Source organism: Pollachius pollachius (assembly GCF_949987615.1).
Source record: "Pollachius pollachius genome assembly, chromosome: 7".
NCBI classification, from domain to species: domain Eukaryota; kingdom Metazoa; phylum Chordata; class Actinopteri; order Gadiformes; family Gadidae; genus Pollachius; species Pollachius pollachius.
In genome coordinates, this window is record NC_136940.1 from 12,207,754 (window position 1) to 12,217,072 (window position 9,319).

The 9,319-nt window shown below is 44.0% G+C and overlaps 2 protein-coding genes across 5 annotated transcripts in view; one reads left to right on the plus strand and one right to left on the minus strand.

Moving 5' to 3' along the window:
- Positions 1-6,446, plus strand: part of cep135 (centrosomal protein 135) — an 18,967-nt gene extending 12,521 nt beyond the window's left edge. For 2 of the 4 annotated variants that reach the window (XM_079740534.1, XM_079740535.1), the window contains exons 17-25: positions 9-163; positions 255-310; positions 2,028-2,196; positions 2,404-2,514; positions 2,835-3,020; positions 3,314-3,523; positions 3,791-3,993; positions 4,984-5,088; positions 5,862-6,446. In XM_079740534.1, coding sequence (XP_079596660.1) covers positions 9-163; positions 255-310; positions 2,028-2,196; positions 2,404-2,514; positions 2,835-3,020; positions 3,314-3,523; positions 3,791-3,993; positions 4,984-5,088; positions 5,862-6,120 — 1,454 coding nt within the window. In that variant the 3' untranslated portion in view covers positions 6,121-6,446. The remainder of the gene's footprint in view (positions 1-8; positions 164-254; positions 311-2,027; positions 2,197-2,403; positions 2,515-2,834; positions 3,021-3,313; positions 3,524-3,790; positions 3,994-4,983; positions 5,089-5,861) is intronic. The other 2 variants (XM_079740536.1, XM_079740537.1) reach the window with 2 other exon arrangements.
- A 150-nt stretch (positions 6,447-6,596) lies between these two features.
- Positions 6,597-8,911, minus strand: chst14 (carbohydrate (N-acetylgalactosamine 4-0) sulfotransferase 14). Its single transcript, XM_079740541.1, has 2 exons — positions 8,484-8,911; positions 6,597-7,977 (listed from the first exon to the last, which is right to left on the minus strand). Exons 1-2 carry the CDS (start codon positions 8,769-8,771, stop codon positions 7,147-7,149), a joined length of 1,119 nt encoding a protein of 372 aa, XP_079596667.1. The 5' UTR covers positions 8,772-8,911; the 3' UTR covers positions 6,597-7,146.
- Positions 8,912-9,319: the final 408 nt, after the last annotated feature.

Below are 9,319 nucleotides of genomic sequence, written 5' to 3' on the forward strand. Positions count from 1 at the left end.
CCTCCAAGGGGCGCTGAGTGGCGTGGGCTCCTCCCACAAGGAGGAGGTGGCTGCTCTTCACAAGTCCATCACCGCCTTGGACCAGGAGAAGGACACCCTGCAGGACGAAGTAGACCTCAAGACCGAGAGGCTCGTGAAGCTCCAGGAGGAGCTGGCCAGGAAGGTAGCGGTTTCCTTCCAGTCACAACCTTCTTCCTGCACTTCCCATCTGGTTCATCCGGTCTCATTTCCTAACCTCTATTCCTGTTGCACAGGAAAAGCCCCTGGAGGATCTCAGAATCACAGTCACAAACATGGACAACTCTCTAAGGTAAGTGAAAGTGTTACGACCATTCTAGGGGATAGAGGGGGTAACATGAAGCCAACTTTTTTTAAATTTATTTTCTAACGTTTTGCTTTTGATCCTAATAACCTTGCTTGCAATGTTTATTTTTAGTGGATCCCAATTTTAAGTGTAGCCTGCATGTCAAGCGTATCATGATATGGCAATAGGCGTGGAATTCTGTACAAGCCTACATAGGCTTCGCTCCCGCCTTGCACAGATGTTGTCATTTGTGCTAAACAAATAAACTAAACTCAGGAGTTTTGGTTTAAGTAAACAAAAATATTTATTGTAAAAAGATATCTATTCCAATATAAGCTAAACATCAGGGTGAGCCTTGGCCAAAATAACAAACATAACTGACTATCCTTAAACAAATGTCGTTCTAATTACAAAGAAAAACGTAATTGTATTGAGAGCGTAATTAGAGCGTGGTCTCCACCTGCAGCACCAGCTCTCTGTCTGGTGGGCAGAACGCAGGATAGTGGACAAACTTGTTACACACACTTTGCTCACAAATATCGCTGTGGATTTTTTATTGGTTTTATCGAACTTAAAACCAGAAAAGGGGGTAACGCTTTATATTAAAGGGGTAGTTCGGAATTTTGGACATAGGGCCTGATTCCCAAGTTAGCCTTGGTGTTCTTAATCATTGGACAGTTTTCAACACATTTCATTCAGTCCTTCTAGTTGCAGAGTTTGCTCGTGCTAGGCTAGCACACGGCAACGGGCAATCCTAGCCTACTAATAAAACAGTCTTACTCACTCCACAGTACACCCGAGGCAAATCAACTATAACGCCAGACGGTCGATGTAAATGTCTGTGTTGGTAGAATAATGTTAAAAATAAAACCAACCTTGCATTGCATTGCATTTTGAGGGACTTGCTGTGTCTCAGCAGCAGTGTTATATTCCTGGTAGTAGGCTACGGCAGCGGCGGACTGATACCTAGGTTAAATTCCGCTGCTGCTGAGAAAGTAGTCCCTCAAAATGCGATGATTCATGCGATGCAAGGTTAGTTTTATTTCTAACATTCTATCAACAGACATTTACATCTATAGTTAATAGGTAATAAGACCTTATACTATGCTTATTAACATGAATTGGTGTTAATAAGACTATCTGTAAGTGTTAATAATAACATAATAAACATGTTTATTGTGACATTATAAGACTTTTATTATGTCATTGTTAAACCTCTAATAAGCATTTGCTTTGCATTGTTGCTTTATGAAGGTAAAAACAACTTTATTATTCATTTGTTAGCAGTAAAATATGCTCTATCGAACAATGCTTATTAAGGTTAATAAATCCTTTATTAAACGGCTAATTGACCTGTCGCTAATTCACGCCCCCTGTCATTACCATGACTAACTCGGACAAACAAACTAGACTAGATAACGAAAATATATGGAAAATGTTAGCTGACAGTATATCAAAGCAGGTTTTGGAGAAGTTTTGGGCAAACAAATATTTAATTTCTTCCAGGAGCAATTGAAAGGGTACATTACGTTATGGAGGGGTGTATTCAAAACTTAATATTAAACTTATGTTGAATCCTTTATCCTCTTAAATAATTTTCGTAATTCAGTTATAATACATCAAATTAAACCATAACATTACCCCTCCCACCATTTTGACCCAGGCCTTGGTGTCCCACAAGACAAGTGTGTTTGTGTGTGTGTGTGTGTGTGTGTGCGTGCAGGCAGCTGAAGGGCTGTGTGGGCAGTCGGGACAGGGAATTAGCCAGCCTGAGGAGACAGTTGGACTCAGCTCAGGGGGAGGTGGTTGAGCACGGCCAAGCCAGGGACGTGGTGGTCCGGGAGAACCGGAGGCTGCAGGAGGACCTGGCCACCTTGACCCGGGAGAACCAGGTGCACAACAGGCACCATTTGAATTAAAAGCAGCTCGGATGTCTTGTGTGTCCATGAGTCTTGCATTGAAGTATATTGCACTCTTTCAATATGCTGTCATGGTAGTGCTTTTGATGGCGGAGACGCTGTAAATAAGTTAATAAAAGATGGAAACCTGAGTCCTGTACTATGTTGGTAGTGTCTTGAGGTAGGCTCTGCTGTCCTCAGACCTTGCACGCGGAGATGGAGGAGGCCATGCACGAGAAAGATGAGCTCAAGTCCAGAGTTCTCTCTTACATCTCTGAGGTGGCCAGAATCGAGAAACTGATCACTACCAAGGCAAGTAACCACTGTTGTTCCCAAATGATTCAAGAATAGAGGTATATCTGTGCCTAAATGGCAGAATAGTACTCCATCTATAGTTATTTGTGGCCCATTACTTGCTACTATCAATTATAATGAAAGGGAGGCGAGAACACTTGAGTGTGGGATGTCTATCACACATCACAATGATAATCCTAATATGACCAAAGAAATTAGTGATAACTTCACTATGATATAAAGAATATATCAACAATGATAAAAACATAAAAATCTACGATACAAAGGAAAAAGATGGATCAACAACAATGGCCGTTTGGGTCCCTGCGGGTGTGCAGGAGCAGGAGAGCCAGGATTTGCTAGAGCGGTTCCGCCTGGCACACACAACGCTGGAGGAGCGGGATCAGAAGCTCCAGCAGGCCCAAGGCTTAACCAGCTCCATCCGGCTGGAGCTGCTCTCCTCCGACACAGAGCGCAGACACCTCCGCCAGACCATCAGCCACCAGGAAACAGAGATCCAGCAGGTGAGCAAGCCTACCTCTCACTCACACAAACGCACACATCCTCAAAATGGATATAGGAGGGGATTTAGGACTTAATTCCTGTCATAATTTAATCTATGGTAGAGAGATTAAGTGCCCACTGAAACGTAATGTTTCAGTGTTCCAAAATAATAGGTATTATTATCCTGATGGAGTGCCATAGTACTAACTATACCGAAAGATATGGAAAACATTTTGCTCAGACATAGTAATGACCATGAGATGGATGTGCCAAAAATAGTCTGCTTGATGATCCAACCTGATCCCTCCCCCAGCACATGCACGCCCTGCAGGCCTACGATGCCCAGGTGTCCTCGCTGGCCCGAGGCATGGCCCGCCTGGAGGAGGACCTGAAGGGGGCGCAGGAGGAGAAGGCAGCCCTGCTCTCGGACCTGGCCTCCGTCAGGGAGCTTTGCGTCAAGCTGGACTCTGGCAAAGAGCTGACGGCCTGCCACCTCACCTCCAAAAGCATGGAGCTGGAGCGGGTGGGTCGCACTGCAGGGAGACCAAGCCAGGGCCGTCTCTACACTTACGGGGATACACTCATGACTAGCCTAGCCTTTGATAAAACAGCATTAATACAATAAGCCGTTAGTGTGGACATGACTCAAGGTCATCCGTGTAGATCTACAACCGTGCGGGGTTTCAACTTCCCCTCAATCATTGTTCATTTTTCCACCTCGATAGATATGACAACATGGTTCAACGTGTTTGTGTGTGTGTGTGTGTGTGTGTGTGTGTGTGTTCTGCAGCTGACCGGAGAGCTTGAAGACGTCCGCTCAGAGGGTGAGCTCCTGAAGAAGCAGCTGGCCAGCGAACGGCTAACAGTCCACAACCTGGAGGCTCTACTTTCCAACAATCGGCAGAAGGAGTTCCAGAGCCACTTGAGTGCCAGTGAGAAAGAGTCTGAGTTGAAGGTGCTGCGAGAACGCCTGGCACTGGCTGACAGCAAGACGTAAGGCTGTTCCACTCGTTCACTTCTTTATTATATGGTATGAAGGATTATCCAGTATTTCAAATTGTGTTTAGGAAGATTTATCCAGAAGTTTATTATATGTTATGAAGGATTATCCAGTAGTTTATTATATGGAATAAAGGATTATCCGGTAGTTTATTATATGGAATAAAGGATTATCCGGTAGTTTATTATATGGTGTGTTTAGGATTATCCGGTAATTTATTATATGGTAGAAAGGATTATCCGGTAGTTCATTATATGGTAAGCATGATCTCCAGTTTTTTATGGTTTGTAAGAGTTACTGAACCCACTGAGATTTAAATAAATTAGTTTTTGGTTGAGAGTTTAATGAAAGAGGGGGGGGGTGTTATCCCAATGGTTTGACCCACGCCAACTTTATGATACTTTATCAGTACTGTTGTTGTGTATGTTATATATATTATAAAAATACTATAGGTGTCCGGGAAGCCTAACCCTCACTCAGACACTGTCATTAAATACATCGCTCCTCAGACGGAGCTTCTCCATCCACACACAACATGGTGTTATACTGTAAGTATTCTGAAAAACTCAACTTTCTTTTAGACGCTGCAGTCGACTGCCCATTCAAGGCTGGGTCGTAATGTCTGAGCGCCTTGGAAAAGGCCTTGAGACATCCAAAACAGAACGCTTTCTGCGTTCTCAGCAGAGTGGACCGTTCACACTGTTTTGGGGAGAATGGCCAAAAAATTAAGGATTCTACATATTTTTTCTCTCTGCTTTTATTTCATTAAAAATGATATAAAAGCATAGGTTAATATGTTGACGATCATATGAGACAATTACCACGTTTAAAACAAAAAACAAAAAAAGGTTTTGGGCTCACTGGCTCTTTTAGCATATCGAATGAATAAACCCTGATCTCTGAATGCGATGACTTGCGTATTAGAGCAACATTCTTGTTTATTCGAGATAATTGAAGATTGTTTTTGTGTGTGTGTGTGATAGTGCAGGACATGCCAGGGAGGTGTCTCAGCTCCGAGGGAGAGTGTCTCAGCTTCAGACAGAGATGGACATCCTCAAAAGACAGTTGACTACAGAGCGCTTTGAACGGTGGGGTGCTCCTCGGTAGCCTCTCAGGGCCAGTGTTGAATATATTTCAAGAGAGCAGCATGGATACAGCTCTTGAGAAGGACTACTTGAATGGCATGAAAAACAATTTCACTTAGAGCTGTTGACATTTCTTAAAAATATATATTGCTTATTAGAACCAACCGGATAAATGGTTGATTAAGATCTATTTTTGGTAGGTTCAATGTAAATTTCATGGTGCTATGTGTCCATAATTGATGTTGGTTTTGCTTGAATTGGACACTTCATGTTGCAACATTTTTGAAGAATGGAATATACACAATATGAATGTACAATTCACTTTCAAAAACACCAATGTACGTATCTCTGTCCCGTGCAGATCAAAGTAGTCGGTACCATCTTAACTATTAAAGAAACACTATTTTCAAGGCCTACACTGCCCTGTTGGCAACACTCAAGTGAAACGCCAGATGCTGTTTGTTGGGTTGCTGGTCTGCTTCAAACACATCAGCCATTCATTAGTGACTACTGCTGCTCCCAACAACAGTTGGCCAGGAATAAAAGGCCTCTTAGTACGATGTTAACACTGAGTACGATAGTAACAGGATGAAACAATAACAAACAGTAATAACATGTGGGTAACAAGTTGCTAATGCAGTCTCAAATAAATCGGATCAGTGTAGTGATTGACTACTTATAATTCATTAAGCAAATATATTCCTGGTTGTTTAGATTTGCAGTGATCCATAATGTACATCCTGATGACCTACTTTTACCATCCTCTTTCTCCACAGCGAGAGGGCTGTTCAGGAGATGCGCAGACAGGGAGTTTCTTTCTCGTCGCTGCGTAGCTCCTCTCCCCTCAGCCCACAGCCCCCCTCTCCCGAGCACTCCATCCTTCGAACCCCAGACCGCTCTGCTGAGAAGCTGCCAGAGAAGTCTGTACTTTCTTCTTCTTTTTTCAAAGTAAGATTTACATTTTGGGCACTTAATGAACTAAAGATTTCTGCTTATTCTGTTGTCCTCCACAGAAGTGTGAGCTTTAAGGAGTAGCATACAAGCCAAGCAGAAAAGAGATAAAGGATTTCCCTGGAATTTCTCTTTCCCAAGACACTGCTATGCAACCCGGCATACACACCAGACTGGCTTCAGGATCCAACTGCAGAAGCATCCTGGAAACCTTAGCTCCTACTTCTGCATTAAGTTCCATCCACCAAACTTAAAATCATGATATTTCATGTAACAAAATGATTGCACATAATTTTTGACATGAATTATTTCTCACATAATTTGTGACATGAATTATATCTCACCAAATTTTTGAGTTTGTAAAGTAGTGACTTCGGGCACATCGGTCAAAATGAAAGTTTTTTTTTTCATGTTTACGATCTTCATTCATTGCACCGCAGCCGAACTGACTGGGATGTTCTCTTATGTGGAATCTTAAAGACTGCGTCGGGTTCTCAGACTCTCTGGTAAAGTAAAGACTTGTAGTGGGGGTTATCTCGGCCATGGTTGAGAAGGAATTGGTGGGAAAGGAACTTTGGCTTTAACTCACTGAAGTAAAGACTGAAATGCAACATGGAGGAGAAAGGGATTGTTGCCGTATGCGGACTCCCGGAGGAGCTGCTCTGCCGCCGCTGGAGGAGTCCGCATACGACCGAGAGGTCGGAACAATGGAGTGTCGGAGAAATTACATGGACCCGAAGTGAACTGACAGCGGTCTACTGAAAACATCTTACTCGAATGCCCCCTGAGTTTGTTGTTGCTAGTGACGTAAAGAGGTCAGCCGGTGGCTCTATTAGTTGAAATGGGTACAGTGCCACCTATCGGACCGGGGCATGAAATGCTTCGGCCAATGAATCGATTTTCTCACCGCCATGTATACTCGGACAATTGCAGTTGTCCAATTGAGGAGCATTGTCGAACTATGGCTTTAATCGGATTGAGCTGTGCATTTTAACGTACTGAGTGAAAAGGGTCTAAATACGGCTTGATCCCAAGGATAAAACACTGTACAGCTGAAAGAAACATTCTTTATAGAAAAAATTATTTCAACACTATAGCCCATGTGAAGCGTCAATGTCTGCAGTGCGGATTGGTTGTGTTGGGAAGCGGGTATGTGAACAAGGAGAAGTCTAGAATGTACTTGGGCAGAAGGTCTTTCAGCAGCTTCTGCGGAAGACTGCACAGGTAGTATTGCAGCGTCTCCGCGGTGACTGGCTTGTACCACGGCTGCCTGACTGGGAAGCGGATATGGTCGGGTGCCCCCACACGCCGCAGAACGTACTCAGCGTCGCGCTGCAGGTTCTCGTAGGAGCCGATGAAGTCGTAGGACACGGCGCAGGGCTGGCACAGGTTGTACGCTGGCATCCAGTGCTCGTTCATGCGCTCCACGTCCTCGTCCAGGAGGTACCGCACAAACTCTGCGAAGGTAACGTCGTCCCCCTTGACAGCCGGGCCCTTGGCGCCTTGGCCCCTCCTGTAGCGCTTCACGATTTCCACGCCGTACCTCTTCTGGTACGTCTCGATCTCCCCAAACTTGTTCTTGTATGCCGAGAGCAGGCGCTCCATGGGCTCCCGCACAAACAGGAACTTAAAGTAGTGCTTGAGGCGGTAGCGGATCTCCTCAGGCTTCAGGGAGGAGAGGAAGAGCAGGTCGCTGTGGTGGTCCATCTTCATCTTGACGTCCACATTCCCCAGGGCCCCGCTGAGCACCTTGAGCAGCCTCTTCCAGTTGGAGCATGCCACCTTGGGGACATAGCAGTAGAGGAAGCGGTGCTGGTCGTTAACCAGGACGTGCTGCAGCAGGGTTTTTCTCTGCAACGGGCTCAGGGACCACACATCGTGGGGCATGCTTTTCTGACCACACATGGTTCTGATCGTGCGGTTGCGGATCTCTTGAAGGATCTGAATGTGAACCCACCCCAAACACACACACAAACACAAAAGACTGGATAAGGATTACTGGAATATCTAAATAACAAGAACTGCCACAAGCGCTTTCTTAGTTATTTTCTATTTCTCATGATTTCCATTAGCCTTGGTAAGGTCTGGTTATGGCATATAATGCTGAATCTACATATTTTAAAAGTGTATGTCAGGTTGTACCAGTCTATTGCGACATGATCATTTCCGTAACAACAACGTGCAGTGCTCTAGGAGCGTTGAAGCATTTTTCCTGGGTTCGCAATTAAGAAGGCATTAGTTAAATAGTTCCTGGCTATTTGGATACAAGTACTATTGGATCCAGAAAGTCGTTAGCACCATGGGTAACTTGTTATTCACTAGATAAATAAGGTAATAAAGTTAATAAATAGCTTAACAAAATGACTTGTGCCTCTGGATTCTCCCTGGATGGTCGCTTCACTGGTATCAGAATATCGATATCGGTACGATACATTGCAGACGCATACCTGAAAGTCTGTGTCCACTACCGGGCCTTGTTGTCTGACATGGGCGTTATACTCGGACCGCTGGCCGGTCCCTCGAGGTGGAGGTGTATCCAGACTGTTAAGCATTCCTTTCTCAATCATAAGCAGCAGGCCTCCGGATGCGACGATCACAGCGAACGTCAGCACCGACGGCAAAACGGCAGAACTGTGGCGTACGGAGCTCGACTTTACCGTTTTAAAGTTCATAACTGAACGGCTTCTTGGCCCGTTAGCTCCTTTCATCGCATATTCCTGCTTCCGCGGAAGCATGGTTTCTATCGAGTTGAGCTGTAAAGGAAGAGGTTATATTTTTTGGGGTACAGACTTTTAATTCTAACATGGACCCATAGTTATCGTAAAGACTCCGCACTAGTCTCTTCTACTCTTTTCCTCAAAAAGTTCAGCGCCCGCATGGAATTGTGGGATATGTAGGCTTTGCTTTTCGAGAATGTCCAATAGCAACCAGCTGGCGCCCCGGAGCCGAACACTGGTGTGTCAACAGCAAACAGTCGCCCCCTAGCTGCTCGAAATGGAGTTATCACTCCTAATAATATATTCATGTTATCAACAAGACTCATTAAATTTATCATACATTGTCAATTCAGCCTCTTATATTTTTAAGTTGACTTAACTCTATTGAAACACATTTTATTGACTGTTTATGTTTACTATTTTCCTCAAAATCAAATATATTTTATTTGTATGCTTCAAATAAAAAACTTCAGAAGACAATTTCACTGCAGATTCCATTTATTTAAGAATTCCATTTGAATTCTAACAACCTCCCTAGAAGTGGGATTAATCAAAATCAAAGAAAT

Excerpts from the sequence above, each read along its gene's own strand:
- chst14 (XM_079740541.1), bottom strand. The coding sequence starts at position 8,771 with ATGCTTCCGCGGAAGCAGGAATATGCGATGAAAGGAGCTAACGGGCCA. Across the intron at positions 7,978-8,483 it reads TAGTGGACACAGACTTTCAG|ATCCTTCAAGAGATCCGCAA; the intron begins GTATGCGTCTGC and ends GTTCACATTCAG.